The sequence below is a fragment of the Alosa alosa genome, chromosome 17 (genome assembly GCF_017589495.1).
Source record: "Alosa alosa isolate M-15738 ecotype Scorff River chromosome 17, AALO_Geno_1.1, whole genome shotgun sequence".
In the NCBI taxonomy this organism is placed as follows: Eukaryota; Metazoa; Chordata; class Actinopteri; order Clupeiformes; family Clupeidae; genus Alosa; species Alosa alosa.
The window spans coordinates 21,273,718-21,295,272 of record NC_063205.1 but is presented as its reverse complement, the minus strand read 5'-3'; the positions used below and the strand labels follow the sequence as shown (position 1 = coordinate 21,295,272).

The 21,555-nt window shown below is 41.2% G+C and overlaps 1 protein-coding gene across 3 annotated transcripts in view; it reads left to right on the top strand.

Annotated features, from left to right (window-relative positions):
* Positions 1-17,661, top strand: part of cradd (CASP2 and RIPK1 domain containing adaptor with death domain) — a 56,900-nt gene extending 39,239 nt beyond the window's left edge. For all 3 annotated transcript variants that reach the window (XM_048268599.1, XM_048268600.1, XM_048268601.1), the window contains one exon: positions 15,687-17,661. In XM_048268599.1, coding sequence (XP_048124556.1) covers positions 15,687-15,982 — 296 coding nt within the window. In that variant the 3' untranslated portion in view covers positions 15,983-17,661. The remainder of the gene's footprint in view (positions 1-15,686) is intronic.
* Positions 17,662-21,555: the final 3,894 nt, after the last annotated feature.

Genomic DNA, 21,555 nt, shown 5'->3' with positions numbered 1-21,555 from the left:
GCGATTGGACTAAAGGCAAAACAAAAACAATGACACAAAACATAAATGTGGAATCAGGAAGTACCATCAGCAGTGTCTGAAACATGAGTCACACCGTGAAATGCACTTGAGGTCGATAATTGGGGGCACTCATTGCTTTTCTATGATTTCTTATTATTAAGTGTGCTTGCAAAGCAGCACACTTATTGTTCTTCTTAAGTTTTATTATTATTTTTCCCGTCTCCCTAATTTTTTGTCAGCCCTAGCGCCTAGGCCCTTTGAGTTATTAGAATTTCAGAGTAATTTAGGAAGCATTTTAGCCCTAAATGTAGCGCCTGAGTCTGTGACAGCTTAAGCGAGGACTCCTAATAAGACCGATTCACAAACAATGTTTTGTGGTGGCATTTCACGTCGCAATGTTTTGAAATGCGTCTAACAATCACGAGGGAACAATTTTGCATTGTAGGCATAACTAAGGGATGCAGTAACACCAACAACCAAAACTAGCCCACTCATTGTTTACATGTACATTAAATGTAACATTTCATTGTTAATCAAATTAAAAGATTCTCCTCTTTGCAAACGTTGGCATAGGCATATGGTGACAGATTAATTTAATGTTGCTGCGTGAATCACGGTAAGCGCAAATGAAGTGGCCATTTCTTAATGGGACTCACTGTATGGAAGTAGGCTAAGTAAAATAGAGATGTTTAACATAAGATAAAGTTAGGATATGCCCGCTTGACAACGGCAGAGATAACTGGCCTTTGGCTATAGCAACCATCCATTTAGAACGACTGGCCTTCATAGCAACCAAGGATCTTAGCTGTGATTCATGTAGCTACAGTATGCATGCAATGTGATGCAAAGTATAGAAAGGTGATGAAATATACAGAGACAGGTCAAGAAATATAGTGCAATGTAGACAGTAGTATACAGTTGATTTACATAAGGTGGTTTAAAGTAATATGAATTAAATATAAATGTGTGCAGTGTATTAGCAGTTATCTCATACAATAAGTAGAATAATGTATGTAGATGTAGCAGTAACATTATAATAGAAAATAATAATATAGATATATGCAGTGTATTAACAGATTATAATAAAACAGAATAAATATGGATATTCAATATGACAAATAAATAACAGATATGTACATAACATACAGCTATGTGCAGTGTGGAAACAGTATTTTCATACATCAATAGGCTCTCAAAACAATCCCAAACAGACATAAGGTCTTTATAGAGCAAATCCATATAGATTATTTGTCAAATAAACCAGTAAAACAGAATTAGGGGATTGAATATATTAAAATAAATAAGTGAAAAAGTATCCTGACAAACAAGCTGTTGTTTTATTTTATTGATTTGATTTTAGTCATGGAAGCTAAATTCGAAGGCAGGCCACAGGTAAAATTTAACGAACCGCATTCACCCCGCAAGGCAATAGTTGAATAGAGCTTTTGAGGTATTGCTACTGCTCCAACGCTGAAAGGCACTGTTAGAATGCTTAGATCAAGCCAGGTTTAGCATAGCATATGTCACTGTCTGCTCACGTTGGTGACCGGACCAGGGCAAGCACACTTTCGCAGTTCCCGCCGGAAATGCAGTCTAGTTATTATTTTTCCATCTTTCCTCTGCCATTGAAGTCTATGGCAGCCCATAGAACCGTCTGGTAAAAAAGTTGTGAAATTTGGCACACTGATTGGGGACAGTCTCATGATTAATTTTACCAAGTTTCATACCGGCACCTTGAGCGCTCTAGCGCCACCAATAGGCCAAAGTTGGACGTGCGTTCACGCATGTAACTTTTGACTCGTTGACCGGATTGTCAAAAATTAGGTATCGTTGGAATCCTTGGACCAAGCCGAGTTCAACACACTCTATGACGTCAATTTCCGCCATGATGGTTTTTCCGCCATTTTGGATTTCATCAAAAACACTAAAAAGTTTTCACAGGTCACAAATTTTGTCCAATCGACACCAAACCTGACACAAATGATCTTCAGACCAAGCCTCACAAAAGATACTCCTTTTCGTCTTCGGAACTAAAACCGTTCGCCTGTTACAGCCAATCTAAATTTGCAGCGAAGCCGCAAAACATGAAGTGAGCTCATATCTCAGCAAACCCATTGATCTATCATAACCAAACTTTGTACATGGACTCAGGACCCAATCAGGGGGACGCTCAAAACAATCTGGTGACCTTTGACCTCTAGGGGGCGCTGTAATTTAGAAACATGCCTTTTGGCCTGTAGCTGCTGTTGTGCTTAGAATTAAAACGCACTAGTGATGTCTGGTAATACTGTTGGAGGTCCTTAGGCTGACCCAAGCCAACTTGTGATGTCATCGTAATTGATTCGGCCGCCATATTGGATTTATTCAAAAACACGTTCAAGTTTTCGCAGGTCACAAATTTCAGCGGATCCTCACCAAAATTGGCAGAGACCATCTTCAGATCATGTACTATCAGTGCATTGCTTTCTGGAACAATTGACAGAAGCGTTCGGCTATAACAGCCAATCGAAATTTGTGAAAAATCGAAATTTGCAACCGCCAAACAGGAAGTGAGCTCATATCTCAGCAACCCTGCCATGTATCATAACCAAACTTACTGCATAGATTCATGACCCCATTAGGACGCACAAACATTTGGTGACCTTTGACCTGTAGAGGTTGCTGCAATTTGCAATATTGCATTTTGATCTGTAGTTGCTGATGTGTTTCATCGATCCGCGTGCTAGGGCGGGGCGGGACGGGTAGGGAAGGGCAGGGGTGATTAGGTGGGGGGGCGGCTGGCTGGCGGAGGCAGTGGGAATACTCAGCTCTGTTTCAGCCCTACAAAATCAGCTATGTTTTGATGTGAAACTTGTTGAAAGTGTCAACGGGTGTCTGCTGAGTTCTATCTTGTCGTCGTTGCTACTCCGGCCTATTCTGCTTGGCCCCCTCATTGCTGCTTGCAGCTATATTTGGCCTTGTACTGAATTTCTAAGAAGGAAATCTCCCCGTGCAGTCAAGCCACGGTCAGCTTTATATGGCCTGGTTCAATCCCACTCACTTTAATTTTCTGAGCACAAACCTTATCATCCGAATATCTGATAGAGCCACCCTTTAACTGCCTCATTAAGTTCATGGAACCCACATGGAATTCTTTTAAATTAACTCACAATTGGATTGTTGGAATGGAATTGGAATGTGTTTTTTACAGTCTATGAGGCAAAGATTCTAGAGCGGAGCTCTGTTCTAGAATCTTTGCAATGAGGTGAGGTTGTTAACTATGATGCTAGCATTCCATGCCTGGTGAGGTTCGGCATTGATACACGTAGCTGGGGTTATGGTTATGGTTATGGATTTAGCAGACACCTTTGTCCAAAGCGACACAAATACAAAACAACATAATAATATTTAAAATTGAACAGGGAACAGATTAAAAATGTAGGTCAAATATAGTAAGGAGAATAGTTGTAGTACACAATAATATCAATTCAAGCAATAGCCTAATAAAAAGCAATGTAAAAAAAGGAAAGGCAATAATAAAACAATAATGTCAATTCAATCAATAATATAAAAACAATGACATGCTAAGACTACATTAAGGAGAATATCAATAATAAACAATAATGTCAAATTAATTAACAGCCCAATTAAAATAAAACAACATTATATAAACCATAACACATAAGCGCTTAAACAACTAAGTATATGTTGAATAGGAATGTCTTTAGACCCCTCTTAAACGACCCAAAACTACCACAGGAACGGAGAGCACTGGGCAGTTCATTCCACCAACATGGAACCACTGAAGAAAAGAGTCTGGAATTAGACCCAGTTTTCATGACTGGTCGACACAACATACGCTCACCAGACCGCAGTGGGCGGTTGGGGATGTAAGGCTTGATTATTGAATTAAAATAACTAGGGTTAAGGATGTTATTCTTTGTACGGAAGCACTTAACCATAATCCGCTCTAATGAACCGTGGCCTAAATTGCCTCCAGCATGCACTGCTGACGTGTTTATATTTAGCAGCAGGAGAGAGACACAAATAGGTACAGTAATCTGAAAAATGAATACCAGGAATAACTCAGAAGAAAATAGGTCCGTCACTGTTCCGTCTAATTTAAGATGCCTTCACAGAGATGGATTGCATTAATGAGGGTGGTGTGTGTGTGTGTGTGTGTGTGTGTGTGTGCGTGTGTGCGTGCGTGTGTGTGTTAAAACAGAGAGCAGAAATGTGTGTCCTGTGCATTTGGTCCTGTGTGTGTGTGTGAGAGAGAGAGTGTGTGTGTGTGTGTGTGTGTGTGTAGAGCTGGTGTTCACTGATGAACACCAAACACGTCCAACTCTAGGGAAAAAAAAACATGGAAGCTTTAAAATGCGCGCACACACACACACACACACACACAAAACACAAGCAATCCAAATACCACTAGACCTATGCTATTACAGCATACCTGAACATACCCACTAGGGTTCTGATAGCCTGAAATAAATGTTGCCATCATTTCACAGATGTCATGCTCTGATGATAAAAATGCCACAGAATAATAAGGCTTTTGGACACATCTGTAGTATAGCACATCTGTAGTGTAGCACATCTGTAGTATAGCACATCTGTGGACACATCTGTAATATAGCACATCTGTAGTATAGCACATCTGTGGACACATCTGTAATATAGCACATCTGTAGTATAGCACATCTGTGGACACATCTGTAGTATAGCACATCTGTAGCATCTGTAGTATAGCACATCTGTAGTATCTGTAGTATAGCACATCTGTAGTATCTGTAGTATAGCACATCTGTACTAAATCACATCTGTAGTATAGCACATCTGTAGTATAGCACATCTGTGGACACATTTGTAGTATAGCACATCTGTGGAAATATCATGGTCTGAACATGCATAGTGTTAGACACTTGGGTGGGACACTTAATAAAAGGGTAAGATGGTGAAAACCTGTGTGTGTGTGTGTGTCATGGCTGTGGATGAGTGGAGATCAAGGGGAGTGTGTTTGTGTCTATGCTAGAAATGTGTATGGTGGGGGTGGGGTGTGTGTGTGTGCGCGCATGTATGTAGAGTATTAAGAGTTGAGTTAAATGGCACAAACACAATGAGACCAAGGAGAAGATCATGTCGTAGCGATAGACTAGGCTGCAGCCAGACACACACACTCTCTCTTTCTCTCCCTCTCTCTCTCTCACAGCATGCTCTTCTTTACACAAGCACAAAAGGGTCCAAGTTCCCTACTTCTCTAAAAAACATATACTCACACACACACACACACACACACACATGCAGAGGAAATCATTCACCCTTGCTTAAAAACACACACCAGCTGGCATGACCATTGCCCTGTAATCAGGCTGAATTGTTCTAAACTCCTATGGGCAGTCAGTGGGCACAGTCAGATTCTTCTGATCTGGGTTCTCTCTGACCAGATAAACCGGTTCCTTACACGTGGAACCCACCACACAAAACGCCTGAACCAGAACATGCTCCTGTATATATTTATTTATACCGAGCACAATAATATTCAGGCATTGACACTACTGAAAAACATCTCAAAATGCAGAGGTGTGCTTAACAAGATACTGAAAAATTATTAATTTATTTTTCCTCTGTGTGCGTGCATGTTTGTAATAAAAAATAAAAAAAAAGTGTCCAAACTGACTGGATAGGAGGCGTCTCTGTGATCCGACATGTGTGTGTGTGTTGACTTAGCGTAGTGCTCAGCTGTTGTCTGGGGCCCAAGCCAAAAGGTGGTGTTTTCGCTCACACGCCGTTTCACAACACCACATGAGCATCTAGTTCTGTACGAGTCTGGCCCACTCCACGGTCCTGGTCAAACATGCTCTAATGAGGGGTGTATGTGTGTGTGTGTGTGTGTGTGTGTGGCCCGCTCCACGGTCCTGGTCAAACATGTTCAAAGTGCCCTGTCAGAGCCACGTCCCTCCTTCCAATGACACAATTAATTTAGAGATCATAATATGGACGCTGAGCAAAATGTAAATAAAACCAGAATGCCATGATTTGCAAATCAAGTGAACTCTATATTTAATTGAACATAGTGCAAAGACAACATTTCAATTGTTGAAACAGAATTATATTTCGTGTTCTTTTGAAAAATAACTTGATGCCAGCAACAAAAAGTTGGGATGGGGGCATGTTCACCACTGTATTGCTTCACCTCTTCTTTAACAACAGGCTTTGGGGACATTTGAGAACTGAGGAAACCAGTTGCTAGAGTTTTGAGAGTGAAATGTGTATCCCATTCTTGCCCGATAAAGGATTTCAGCTGTTCACCGTTGTGGGATTTTCATAATCATGTTTGTCATTCCATGATGCACCCAGAAGATTTGATATTCTTCTCATATTTACCTCTATATTCCCCTCACATTTACCTGCAATTCTCCTCATGTTTACCTGATATTACTCTCACATTCACCTGATATTCCCCTCATATTTACCTGAAATTCCCCTCATATTACCATTTACCTGGTATTCCTCTCATACAACCCGAACTCTGATGCTTTGTAAAATGTGAATAAAGAAAAGAATGCTTCGATTTACGAATACTGTCAACAGGGTCGCAGCGCTGTACCAGTGCTGTGGTTTAGTGTGGTATGATCGTCCATGGTTATCATGTTGTGTACATTTGCTTAATGGTTTTAGGGCAATTTCATGGAAAATTATGTTTTTTGTAACATCCATAACACCAATAAAATGTGATGGTATGGTATGATGTGAATGATTACCGTTTTTTCGGACTTTCGCACTTTTTTTCATAGTTTGGCTGGTCCTGCGACTTATAGTCAGGTGCGACTTATATTATATAATTGAACATGTTTTTAAATGTTAATTTATATTAACTGACATGAACCCTACATGAAACATTATCGTCTACAGCCTTGAGAGAGCGCTCTCAAATGCACAAGTCGTGAAACACACGTGCATACTTAAATCCTCAAATTACGGCCAGGATTCTATTTATAGCCGGGCCTCAGATTCGGACAAATAAAAGCCAGTATAATTTTGTTTCAATTTAACTCATAAAAGAGCTCTTAATAATTTATATTGTTGGTTGGTTTAATATTGTTGCCAATGAAAAGTTATCGTCCTACACCATGAGTCTCCAACACCTTGCTCTCAAGCTACCAGTCGCACGCAGGTTAACTTACATTTAAACACAATTGTTGCTGCCAGGCTACAATTTTAGGCCTACGAATTTTATAAAAAAAGTAAATCATGCATAATTTAAAAAATAACTAAATTTAGGCTACCTTAGACTCTTTGGCTACACGGAATAAGGTTTCCCTTGCAGCACAGCACACGTTCCATGAATGAAAGCGGATGTATTTCATACATGAAACTTAATAGTGAACCATTAAGGCCTATAACAATTAAGGCCTATAGCTGACTAGGATAGGCTACAAGCCATGGTCCAAATAAAGGTGCTGTGCTTTGCCCAGCCATAAATTCAGGATTCACGATAGTCCCCTAAACATTCCTCACCCGTTATCTAGACATGCATGAAAACATTTTAAAACAAAACTCACTGCCATGTAATATTTGATCGCTGTTTTGCTACTAATTATCTTTCACGTGAATAGGCCTACGCACAGAAAGTGAAAGTACTAGAACTAGAAGAAAGAACTATGCGCTCTGTGTCTGTAGCTGTCTGTTCACGTCCGCAATCGATTATAACGTTCCTCAAATGGAGAACACATCCATGTTCTCTCGCGTTATATTATAGGCTGTCATGCTTCTGTTTTTGCAAAATTCCTGACGGTTCCTGATCGCTAAACGTTTGTTTTCCTTTCCTGTCGATAGCGGTTGATGTAGAAGCACCTATAGGCTAGGCTATAATTTGACTTTAGCGGTGACAAATCCTGCTGAGAGAGAGAGAGAGAGAGAGAGAGAGAGCAAAGAGAGAGCAAAGAGAGAGAGGCACCCCCAAAGTGGTCCTGCGCGCGTGCGCATCTCTGCATGGAGTTCAATTGAAGTCAGAGTTGGTCCGTCCAGTCAATAGTCCCGCATTCAGGCCGCTCCATTATTAGATTAACGTCAAACAGCACTATAAAATGTGTGGGAATTTCATGCTTTATGATGGCTATAGTTGCGGGACTTTTATTAGTATGCTCAATACTTAGTAATAATGTATGCGCAATCCCACTCTGAAATTTAGGCCCTGGTTTTAAATGCGCATCTTTTTTTCTTTCGCTCTCGGCGAGCATTTGTTCTGCTGCCAGCTTGTGCCAATATATCGTCCAAAATGCTTGATTACATTGCATTCTCCACATTTTTAGCTAAATTTTCATGTACCACATCAGCATTTTTGTTTAGTGAATCTTTTGTAAATTGCTTTACAATAGCGTCGGGCCCTTGTCAGCAGCCTTCGGCTTGCCTCTTGCCACTATTCACTCCTTCGTCTTCAACATTCCCTGTAGAATTCTCAATATTTTTGGCCTCCATGTGTCCGGTTACATAGTCTGTCTGTTCTTAGTCTTGGATTTTGTGAAATAAATTTCTAAATATCACCTGCTTGCTGCAGCTTCGGTCCGCACATCCTTTTAAAGCATTTAATCTGCACATCCTCTCAAGCATTTAATCTGCTGCCGGCTTGTCTCTCCACATCGTCCAAAATGCTTGATTGCATTGCATTCTCCACATTTTAGCTAAATTTTCATGTACCATATAAGCATTTTTGTTCAGTGAATCTTTTGTAAATTGCTTTACAATTACCGTCGGGCCTATAGGCCTATTGCCTGCTTGCCTCAGCTTCGGTCACGTCCTTTTAAAACCGTCTTTTTCTCTATCAGGACGTGAGCATTTAATCTGCTGCCAGCTTGTGACTCCACATCGCCCAAAATGCTTGATTGCATTGAATTCTCCACATTTTTAGCAACATTTTCATGTATCATATCAGCATTTTTGTTCAGTGAATCTTTTGTAAATTGCTTTACAATTACTGTTGGGCCTATAGGCCTATTGCCTGGCTTGCTTCAGTCATGTTTAAAACTGCATCTTTTTCTCTCTTGTGAGCATTTAATCTGCTGCCAGCTTGTGACTCCACATTGACCAAAATGCTTGATTGCATTGTATTCTCTGCATTTTAGATACATTTTGGTGTACCACATGGTATTTTCTTTCAGTGAATCTTTTGCTTTGCAATTACCTTCCTGCCCTCCTTCACTCCTTCGTCTTCATTAACATGAATCTTTTTGGCCTTAATAATCCAGTCTCTGTTTTTGGTTTTTGTGAAATACATTTCTAGTGTGTCAGGCATTCTTGTGTGTCAGGCATTCCTTGTGTGTCAGGCATTCTTGAGATATCACACTCAAGGTGGGTTTGGCCTTGACATTTGACTTCATCATTGAGTCCATACAAATGTTCACACCAAATTTGAAGCATGTGCGTCAAGCCGTTCTGAAGTTGTGACACAAGCATGAAAGCTGCCCTTTGGAAAATGTAATTCAGAGTATGCAATGCAAGACTACTGTACCTGCAAAACGGGGCTTTCAGTTGGTGTTGATGACTGCTCATTCTGCAGACAGCTAACAATTACTTTGTCAACGTTAAAATAATTGAATCAACGTCACACTGCAACATTTATTCTACATCACTTTTGCACCCTTCATTAATATTAAAGCAACGTTGAAATTCTAACTACAGATCAATGGGATTTCAATGGTATTTCCACTAAAATGAATATAGAAACAATGTTGAAATTACAACCAAACTAAAGATCAATGTGATTTCAGTGCTATTTCAATTGATATTAAACCTCAGTAAACCACTATTAGCCAACACCATAATCTGGCAAAATATTGCAACTGGCTACTGGACTTCCTCTGTCAGAGGCCCCAAGTTCATATCCTGCAAGCAGCATTATCTACAGCCAGGATAAATTTGGCTAGGCAACCTGGTGGGTCTCATCACCAAGGGCGGCGAGACTCAATACAGGTTGGAGGTCGACCATCTGACCACGTGGTGCAGGGACAACAACCTCCTGCTGAGCGTCAGCAAGACCAAAGAGATTGTTGACTTCGGAGAGGTCACACAACACCTGCCACTGACCATCGGCGGTGCTGTGGTGGAGAGAGGCGAGCAGCACCAAATTCCTGGGGTGCACATCAGTGAAGACCTCTCCTGGACCACCAACACTGCATCACTGGCTAAGAGAGCTCAGGCGCCGCCTGTACTTCCTCTCAAAAACTCAGGCGAGCAAGTGCTCCACCAGCCATCATGACCACATTCTACCGAGGCACCATTGAGAGCATCCTCTCCAGCTGTATGCTGTGTGGGGGCTTGAAGCTGCACTGAATACAACAGGAAAGCCCTGCAGGCATAGTGAACACAGCTGGAAGGATCATTGGTGCTTCACTCCCCTCCCTGAAGGACATTTACACCACCCACCTCACCCATAAAGGCGACCAAAATTGTGAGTGATGCAAGTCACCCCCGCTCACAATCTGTTTGATCTACTGCCCTCTGGGAAGAGGTACAGAAGCCTGCGCTCCCGCACTACCAGACTCACTAACAGCTTCATACACCAAGCTGTAAGGATGCTGAACTCTCTCCCTCCTCTCCCCCCTCCACCCTCAGCTACATAACATCCTGGACATTGGACCCACAATGGCCGCCTGCACTACTCCACCTGCACACTTGAACACTTGCACACTTGTACACTTTACAACTTGGTGTTGTTGTCCTGAAAACACAACACTTCTGCTGCTCTTACATAACTTGCACCACTATGCCACTTTCTTTATTACTTAGGTCAAACAGTATTTTATAGTATTTTACAGTATTTGCACTAGTATTTTATTGACTGTCTATGCACAATTTCAACAAAATTTTGCTGCTCTTATTTTTTTCATTATTATTATATGTGCCCTCTTATTTACTTACTTTTTGTTTACTTGAATGTTATGTTTGTCTTAAAATTGGTCAAATATGTCTTGTCTTCATGGGATAGTGAGAAACGTATCTCTTTGTATGTCTGGAACATGTGAAGAAATTGACAATAAAGCTGACTTTGACTTTGACTTTGAAGTGCATTTATTCACTCTTCATCTAGAAATTCCCGTGTACTGTGTTTTCCTGCCATCCATAGCAGTTGCAGTCAGCCTGATCCTTTTCAGTAGCAGAGTGAAGCGGCACCTAACAGAAATAGAAGGGGGACAGCTGTTAGATAAATATGTTCAACTGAGCAACAAACTAACAGCTAAGCCTACAATCAAGTTATTTTTACGCCAGTGGTTCTCAAACTTTTCTTTTATTCCCCACTTAGATCAAGGGGGCATTTTTAAACCCCACCTGTCCCTCATCGCTCTAAGAAAGTGGTAGGTCAAACTTAAAATTGTCAAATTTATTGAAATAATGACAAGTTCCAAATATATCCTCGGCAGCAGAGTTAAAATCAGCTGGTGCTGCAGATATAATAAATAAATACATAATGTGCCATTGTAAATTAAACACACATATTTCTGTTTTCCAGCAACATATTAGGAAGCATAGGCCAATATTTTACAGCATTGTACAATATATTCAATGAAATACCAACATGCTGCATTAAATGGATCACTGCTGGTTGGGAAATATTTTTGAAATAAACTTTGCAGGGATGTGATGTAGGCCTACAGTGGCTCCCGAATCAGACGTTTCAGTGATTTCACTCAGATTCTCAAAAGCATAATACTGTCGTGATCGAGGCGCCTGTCCCATACCTCAAGTTTTTTGGTGAATGCAGTAATCTTAGATCTGCTAGGTGAGGTAGGTGCTTGTCTTAGCCTTGTAACTGGAGATTTAACTCATTGAGCCACTCATACAAACGTAGTTCAAAACGAAGACTAAGTTTCAGCCAGTGATTGTTTGCCATTTCCCACGTCAGGCCAGCTATCGCTACGAAAGGCGGCTGGCTGGCAATTTGAGTGCTTAGCTAGCTGCTACCGCCTCCACTGCACACAACCGCGAACCTAGAAACATGAACTTACTATGTTGCTAAGCTACAAGTTTAAAGCTAACGCCAGCTTGCTTGCTTACTTGATTAGCCGAGTCGTTTTAAACAGACTTCACACACTCCATTCAAATACAAAACACAAAATAATTGTAACTTACATTGGGTGTGGAAGGAAAACGTCCGTTTCGTCGTCGTTTGTTGGACGAACCAGACAACAAGAACGTAAACTTTCTTCAAGAGGATGCTTGACAGCAGCAGTGCCTGTAGAATCAGTAGGAATAAATGAGGCAAGGAGAACGCTACTGCGCATGCGCACAAGTTAATTACGGGATGTGTAGTTTTAGGGAGCACCAGATTGTATGCATTAGAAGCTGAGACCGTTGAATTCAGGTGACACCTGTGACACCTGTGCCAGTGTTCTAAATTAGCCAAGCAGATATCACTATGAACTTCTCTGAGGTATTACAAGTTTGCTTAATTTAATGTTTACATATGCAAATTAGGCATTATCTAATTAAATATCGCTAATTTGCATACATTTTAAGGCACGAAAACCTGAGTTAGAATGCTAACTTTTGCTGCCTTTAGGCCATTATGACATCAACACACTAAATGCCTTTGTTGTAGTAGTCTATGGGGTAACATACTAGCTCAAAAATGACCAGCTTTTTTCACCATTTTTAATCCCTTATTTCTCAAAAGCCTTTGAAGTATAAACTTTTTTTTAAAATCTGAAAAAAAATCTGAAAAAAATAACTCTCTTGCCCCACTCCAGACCTTCAGAACGGTTATTTCAACATGTCTGTACGTTAAGCGGTTAGAGTCGAATTAATTCTTGAAAAGGTAAAAAGAAAAGGTTATAATAACTAGAAAGCATTTCCTGAAGGAAATACAGTGCATGAAAATGCAAAAAATATGATGTAAAATATCATACAGAGTAAAAACAAACTATATTGGTTGCTAGGTAGACGAGGTTTAATATAGTTGGAATGACTGAACAGTTAAATAAGTGGATAGTTTATATAGTTAAATGATTTGCTTGGTAGATAAGGTTTAATATAGTTGGAATGATTGAACGGTTAAATAGGTGGATAATTTAAATGGTTCAATTATTTAGGTAGATAATTGACGATAACTGACAGTTGGAATGGCTCTAATGTTTGCTAGTAGTTATGCTAACTGTTATCAAAGATAATAATGTTATCCAAGTTACTTAACTTAGTTAACTTAGCTAATGTTTTCATTTTTAGTAGTTATGCTAACTATCACTATGTTAACCATGTGACTTAGCTAACCTAGCTAATCATTTTTAGTAGGTATGCTAACTATGCTAACTAGCATGCTAACTAACTATGTTAACCATGTTACTTAGCTAACCTAGCTAATCATTTTTAGCAGTTTTGTTAAAAATGCTAACTAGCATGCTAACTATGCTAACCATGTTACTTAGCTAATCATTTTTAGCAGTTTTGCTAAAAATGCTAACTAGCATGCTAACATGCTAACCATGTTACTTAGCTAACTTAGCTAATCATTTTTAGCATTTTTGCTAAAAATGCTAACAATGTGAGCAGTGTTAACATGCTAACTATGCTAACCATGCTAACTAGCTACAGTGGGTAGGAGTCATAGTTGATGACAAGTAACAGTTACAATGGCTGAACAGTTAAAAAGTTCAGTAGTTTAAAGGGTTAAATTGTTTAACAGTGAAATATTGTAGTGAGGACTTTTATTTTGATTGTTTATTGTTTTGTGTAAAAAATGTCCTTATCTGTTGCACTTTTTGTCTTATCTGTTGCATTGTTTCTTCTTCACAGTGGGATAGAGAGAAACACAATTTCAATTCCTCTGCATGTCTAGTATATGTGAAGAAATTGACAATAAAGCTGACTTTTGACCTAATATCAGTATTGAGAAAATGCAAATGAATTGACGTAATGTGGCTGCTATATTAAACATGTTCGCCCATTTTCGAGAACACCGCCTTAAACCTAGCATGGTTTAGACCCAAATTTTCTAAAGGTTTGTGTGGTAATTCCCAGGCTACCATCCCCAGCCATGATTTTCCCACATCCCAGCGCCAGGCTAAATCTGACGTGCAAACAGACACAAAATACAATACTGTATTCTGTGATCTCTTCAGAGACACACATTATCACACCCGCAGAAATCTTAAAAAGTCCAACTCGAGATCAAGTGTGCCTGTCGTCGGCGTTTCCAGCTCGAGACTTTCCTCATCTCCTTGGTGTGTGTGTGTGTGTGTGTGTTCCTGTCGTCTGTGCGTGCGTCTTGTTTCCCCCCTCCCTCCTTGTGTTTTTCATTTCTAGGAATAAGCATAGTTTTTAGCCTTAGCCTGCCAGCACCCACAACCCTGTTATACAATACTTTTTTTTTCTCCTCTACGTTCCTTCTCTCCCTCTCTCTCTCCCCTTTATCTCTCTCTCTCCCTCCCACTCATATATATTGTATTTTAATGATTTCTATCTCTATTCTATCTCTCTTTATTTAATGAAATGAATTTTCATTGTAATCTGATATCATTTTAAAAGGCTAACTGAGAAAACATTGGAGAACCATTTTGCAATTATGTAAGCACATAATGTAATCTGAAAACCGCTGCCCTGATTAAAAAAACAATGCAACTGATCTCAGCTGGCATTTTGTCTATAATGGAGTGGAACGGAAATTTCAAAGTGACCCCAAACTTTTGACCGGTAGTGTAAGTTGGTGCTCTTAAAAACAACCTGTTGTATTCGGAGCAATGTTTTCTTTGTCAGTGACACACACACACGCATGCACAAAAGATTGTGAAATGGACCCCCGATTGCACAGTGTGTCGTTGATAGTAGTTTTTCTCTGCTTTGTGGCCTAAAGGGGTGACCTCACAGGCTCTTTGGTAGTCAGTTCGCAGCAGAAGGGTTACATCACTCAGGCCAAATTATTTATTTAGTTATTCATTTTTTTAAATGTATTTATTCATTTTATTTGTTAGGGACTATGTACAAGTTTTAACATAAATGTACAAATACAAAGAGCACATAGGGAAATTAAGGTTACACAAAAAACATGCACCCAACTGTGTTGGGGCCACATGATAACTGCTGTACAGTAGTTGCCTACTATTTAAAGTGCAGTCAGTGATCTGATGATTTCAAGCTCATAACATTTTTTGTCACATTCAGCAACCATCTCCTGACGACCACTAGCTGCCCATTCACTGTGCATTCACAGCACACTGTAAAAAAAAACCTGGTCTCTGTAGGCTGCTCAGGATCTGACAACTGGAAACAAAGTGGGGGCAGCCTGTCCCCCAAACAAAAACGAAACCCTGTGTGTGGAGTTTCTCTGGGAATACTGAAGGGAGGGGTGATCTAGCTCTCTGGTGTGTCTCGTTTGGTCCTTGGCTAAAATATAATGTACGTTCTTTTGGACAAAGGTGTCTGTGAATAAATTTAAATATAAACATAAACAAATGTGACTTCTGTGACTTAAGGATTTAATTGTTTATTGTGTCTACTGTTTACAATGTGTTTCATGTATTGCATTTCATGTGTTGGATGTGTCTTTGCAGTGACTTTAGTCCATTCTGTGGATCATGCCATAACATTTTGAACTAGTGGAGTTAAACAGACAATTGATCTCTCTCTCTCACTCTCTCCTCTTTCTTTCTTTCTCTCTCTCTCTCTCTCTCTCTCTCTCTCTCTCTCCTCTCCCTCTCCGTCTCCTCTTGTTCTAGACCACTGGGCTGTTTCAGAGTCGGTTCTGCAGTCAGTTCCGTCCGAGCGTCAGCTGAACCGGCTGGCGGGTCGCCTGGGTCCAGAGTGGGAGTCCGTTCTGCTGGACCTCGGCCTTTCTGCCGAGGATGTGTACCGTTGCCGTGCCAACCACCCTCTGGCCGTGCAGAGCCAGGTTCTGGCAGGCCTGGTTCTGTGGAAGCAGCGGATCGGCCGGAGGGCCACGGTCCAAGCGCTTGTCCAGAGCCTGCAGGCCGCGGAACTGCACCCCTCAGTACTGGACCAGGTGTTTCTGTGACCCAGGGCCGCATACTCCACCCTGTCACCTGCAAAGCACTGCAGCACTGCCTACAGGACCAAATTCACCTGCAGCACTGGTAGCCTACAGGACCAAATTCACCTGCAAAGCACTGCAGCACTGGTAGCCTACAGGACCAAATTCACCTGCAAAGCACTGCAGCACTGGTAGCCTACAGGACCAAATTCACCTGCAAAGCACTGCAGCACTGTCCGTCACACTCATAGCATTCACATGCCACTATATGTTGCCGTCAACCACTCACTCTTAAAGCACTGGACACCATTACAGCTCCCAACGCAGTAAGGTTACGCTCTCCGCACTCACGTCAGAGTTTGCGCCTGCCACACTTGAACCAACAGGAAACGGCTACAGGACTAGCAGCATATTCAATTGACATTCATAACAGACACCTACAAAAGGATTGCCCATGAACTTGAAAAGCTACTGACTTATTGGTCATCTCTTAAAATTCTTTTGCAAAGTAATAAAATGGAGAAAATTAGGTTTACACAGCATGAGAATAGCATCCCAATGATTCTTTTCCCCCTCACTATTGTTTGTGAATGCAAAGGTGCTTTGTGTCCTATCTGGGTTCCTGTAGCCCAGCTGGGTAAGCATGCGTGTGACGTGGTCTGTGTGTGTGAGAGAGTGAATACGCTTGTTTTTGCTCTTGTTTTAGTGTTTGTTTACACATTCGACCAATGTGTCCTGTTTGCCCTCAGGTGAACCCATTCACCGGCCTCTGATATCCTCACCTCTCTTCACCCCAACACAACCACACTCTCACTTACACACACACACAGACCACCCCCACTCGCCCCTGACCTGCACTTTCAAAAACACACTCATACATGCTTCTGACCTGGACTTTACCCAGCAAACTCACCCACTGACACAGCCGATGGTACAGGGCCCAGTCAGGCGCCGTGGCGTTCGTGGCGGGTTAGGGGTGGGAGGGACTCCCCTGTCCTCCCTGTTTAATGATTGACAGGAAGCCACTTGTTTGTCTGTTTTTTGTTTTTCTGTTTTCTATCTCAGGATTACAATTGAAGTGTCCGCGTTTTCTAATCTAAATTGAATTTACAGGTTGTCTATACGAATCAGCACCATCATCACCTTAGTATTTGACTTGTTTTAGGTGTCTTTTAGACAGAAACTAATTGATAGTTTTCAAATGAACTAATCAAAACAAATCAAAATGTGCATAGGGGCCATTACTATGTTGTTGTGTATTATCGCAGAGAGTAAAGTTGCACCTCTGGTTAGATGCTAACTGCATTTCATTGGCTCTGTACTTGTACTCAATGACAATAAAGTTGAATGTAATATAATTTGATCTAATCTAGAGGTTTAAGACTTTCAGATTGGAGGTGCATGTGCATTAATGAACTTTAATGAAAGGAAACCTTTATGAAACACTGATGTACGCTGAAAAATAGTCCTCTTTTATAAAATAAAACATGTAAAATGAAAAAAAGACATGTGTATCTGTGTTTTTAGGCCTTTGTGCACTGATCAGGGATTTTGCATTTATCATTTGCAGTTATCATGTGAAGCTTTATGAGATTTTCTGTCTCTAAAGGTGTTTAGTCCCCAACGTGTTTCTCTGTTAAAATCTTGTCATGTTTTTTTGGTATTCTAATTTAACAGACCATTAAATGGATGATGGTGTCTTGTCCAGGGCCTTTTGTTATCTATTAACCTTCTGTGTTGCACCACATACCATTGATGTCCTTTTTCCTTACCAGACCATGAGAATGTATGTTTGGGTGGCTAAGGAACAGGGCTAGCATGCAGTAGCCAGAAAAGTGGCCACCTTTTGGCACTTAACCCCGAGATGCTCTGGAAATCAATGGAAGCGTAAGCGTTAGTTCTGTCAGGAAGACTTAATTGGTCACTCATCATTCATTACTTCCGTCCAATCACCTGTCTGCATCAGTCTTTATAATGACATGACTTTGCACCTGCCTGTTGCTTTCAGGTGCCGGTTTTCGATGTTCCGTATCCATGCATGGGTAGCTAGTCATTCACTTCGCCAAAACTTTAACTTGTGATGCAGTCACTGAGCTTACCTTACGTTCGCTTTCAACTGTTTTGGATGCATCACCAAAGTCTCGGGGTTCCATTAATGTAGGAGGACATATCTCTCGTAAACGTCGGAGAGTAGGTAGGCCAAATTGTTGCCACTTGTTCGGGTTGTCCGCTTGGTCTTGTTATCAACAGAAAGAAACAAACAAGTTCCACGGCTTTTGAAGATTTCTCTTTTTTACCCTAGTCTCGTTAAGATCATAGTTGCTTAATGATTTTACGTTCGTATCGCTAACAATGCAATTGGTCGCTAAACTTTCTGACGGAAAACGTCAGACTTATTAGGCTACGCTGTCACCATAAACACACGGAACCCTCTTAAACCTCAGTGTTTCCAGTTACTGTAGGCCTATCGACACTCGCGATGGTTTCCCTGCTATAATACAGCTTTGCTAGGTCCACATCCTAGGCAAATTGTCTCGCTGGTTAGGCTACTGTTGTGTATGGAAGGCCAACAGGGACAAAAGTAGGCTACTTTCCTTGTTGGCTGCAGTGCACTGGTCTGTTTATGACTGCAGTTCAGAAGACGGGATGTTAGTTTGCAGAGATTTATGGTAGGCCTGTTGGTATTGTCTGCAGGGCTATACTATCGTCATTAACCCATAATATTTCCGATGCACCTGAAGGCCATGATTAATCCATTTTCATTCTCATGTCTGGCTGGTCATTATTGTGTCATTGTCTGTTACTGTCATGGTTAAATGTGTCTACATAATATGTAGGCCCATACATTGTTAATTTAACTAATGGCAATGTAAATGTTTCATGGGTGTTTATTTGCCCGTGAACAATTCTGTATGTATGCTATTCTGTATGTCTCCTCTCTAACCACTCCATTCCTCCTTGCAGGTCTTCAGGCTGTAGGGACTAGCCTACTAGAGCTTTCCTCAAACTCTCTCTGCCGAAAGAGCAACACCTCTAGCAAGCACAAATTTTTTTTAGGCCAATACTGCACCCAGTCATTCACCTTTTTTCCAAGCACAAAGCACTGTGCTTGTCGTCATTCGTAATCTCCCATTAAGTCATGGCAGCCGCAAGCACAGGGATGACATTACTTCCCAGTTCTTCATTAGGCCTACATTAACATCTTAATCTTTTAATTTCAGGAGCAGCTCCTCTTTGTTTAATGTAAATGCCTCACTCTCTAGGGTATGCATCTGTTGGCAGTGGAGTACTAGTCCCCTAACTCACTAACTATCTACTTCACGCATGGATGCGGGGCTGGTTCTCGTAGGCTACTGTATAGCCAAAACATTCATTGAGGGACAATTCTTTGGTTTATATTTAATCTTACTTAATCCAGGTCATGTGGTGTCAGCTTACTTGCCTCCTTATCTAAGCTATATCTAACCCTGTACTCTTCATGTCTTTATCCCACCACAGTAGGAGCAGCAGCATAGTGAACTCGCATCGTTAAATCTTTAGATCTTGCAATTAACTTTTGAATATCCATATGTCCCCGGATCTCAATCACTTATTTCTCAATCGTCATATGCTCAAATCAATTGATTATCAATTCTCAATTATTCGGCTACATCACCAATTCACTCTAACTATCTACTTCTTTACAGGGACTGTGGTGCTGGTTCACATATACTAAACATCCATTTACTCTTTGCTCAGGAGCAGTGCATTGTTTCACATTTTAATCTTATTTCACTGTCAGCATGATGAGGGTTACTCTTCTATCGCTTGTCTTGTTTATTTAAGTTGTATGCTAAATCATCCTCAGCGACCATCCATAAGTGCCAGGGTACTCCAGCTATGTATCTGTTGATTTGTATTTGTCTTGTCAAGTTATGTTGTGCCCTTAGGTCTGCTTCTGGTTAGTTGACCCTGGTTCTGAGCTCTGCAAGCATTCTTTCAGCAGCTCTGTTTAATGGGTTCAACCAGGTGCTTTGCCTCAATGGTAGTCCTTCTGCATATGGGATTCACGGGAGGTCTTCCCTTATTTACATTCACAAGGTTCTGGTCTCATTTACTAACCTGAAAACTAATGCACCTCTTCTACCTGCTGGTTGTCTATGCCTAGGCCTAAAGAATGGTTCACAATTCATTTAACTGCCATGGCTGCGAGATGTGTCCTCTACAATAGGCCTATACTGGTTGTTCGTTTAGTATTGGTACTGCCTCAACAGCAGCTGCACTAGGATTACCCGCTTCCTCAATCAAGTCGCTCGGGAGATGGTCCTCGTCTGCTTACGAATTTTATATATAAGACCTCAGGATCAAGTCATTCTGGACGCTCAAGTAGCGCTGTCAAGAATCTAAGGTAAGCTTCCTTGCAAAGGTCTGGTGGTGGTTCAAAGGCTCAGCTAAAGCCTTATCTCGATTGTCCCAAGCCATTTGATTTCAGTCACTTCGCACCGCTGGCACTTAGGCACAGAGTTAAGTAGCATATTCATACATAGTCACATACGCACCGCCGCCCCTGGTCAGCTTCTGCAAGCTCAAACCACAGCACGTTTAGTCACAACATTTTCATGCCTATCCATTTCACTTCTTAATAAGCACAACACTTCTCAATTGACATGGCAGTCGTCTCGAATCGCATCGTTCGTCAAATCGGCACAAATCCACGGCCGCTTGCACCACATTCTTGCATCGCAAGAACTGAGCTTACGCAAGCTCCTGCACTTCGAATCGACCTCTGCATTACCAATGCTGGTTATGCTCATCTTTACACTTGAGAGCACTCATCTCCATGAGCTGTTCTTATTCCTCGATCCCTATTCTAAAGAACTTATTACCCATGGCCAATGTCTAATATTCATGTTTTCTTGTCATCTTATTTTGGGGGGTTTTCCAAGAGCAAGGTGCAAAAGCATGGTCTCCCTCATTCACCTTGCCCTTGGGTCTGCTTTAGCTTCATTCTGTTACAGGATGCGGCTTGCTCACAGAAACGGCCATCTCAAGGGTCGTCCTTAAATCCGATTTATTCTGTCTTGTAATCATGTACTTTCTCTTGCAAATGTCTGGTGGTGGTTATTATCTCAATTTAATCTTACTTTATTTATCTTTTCTTCACTTTTTGTTCCAGGGCTTTGGCTTGGTGGCATTAGTGCAGCTGGCACCTTATGCACTGGGTCTGGGTGCTTGTGGGTTGTCTCATTAGTACCGCTGCTCGAATAAGGCCAACTCGAATCATGCATCATGAGCTTCTGCAACTGCAGGCTCTATTTCTTCTGCTCTAACCCTGAGCATTTGCAACTGCAAGCTCTATTTCTGCTTCACTGCCCTGAGCATCTGCAACCTGTCCCGCTGAATCCTGCAGCACTGTACCTGAGCATCTGCAACTGCAGGCTCTATTCCCCTGCTCTGACCCTGAGCTCCGCCACCTGCCGGAATGGATCTGCAAGGGTCTGCACATTCAGTGACCTAGGACGAGGCCTACGCCAAAGACTCTTATTGTTGCTTAAGTATTTTGTGTATCCTTCAATGGATTAAAACATGTTAACTTTCATTATACTTCCCTGAGTCTT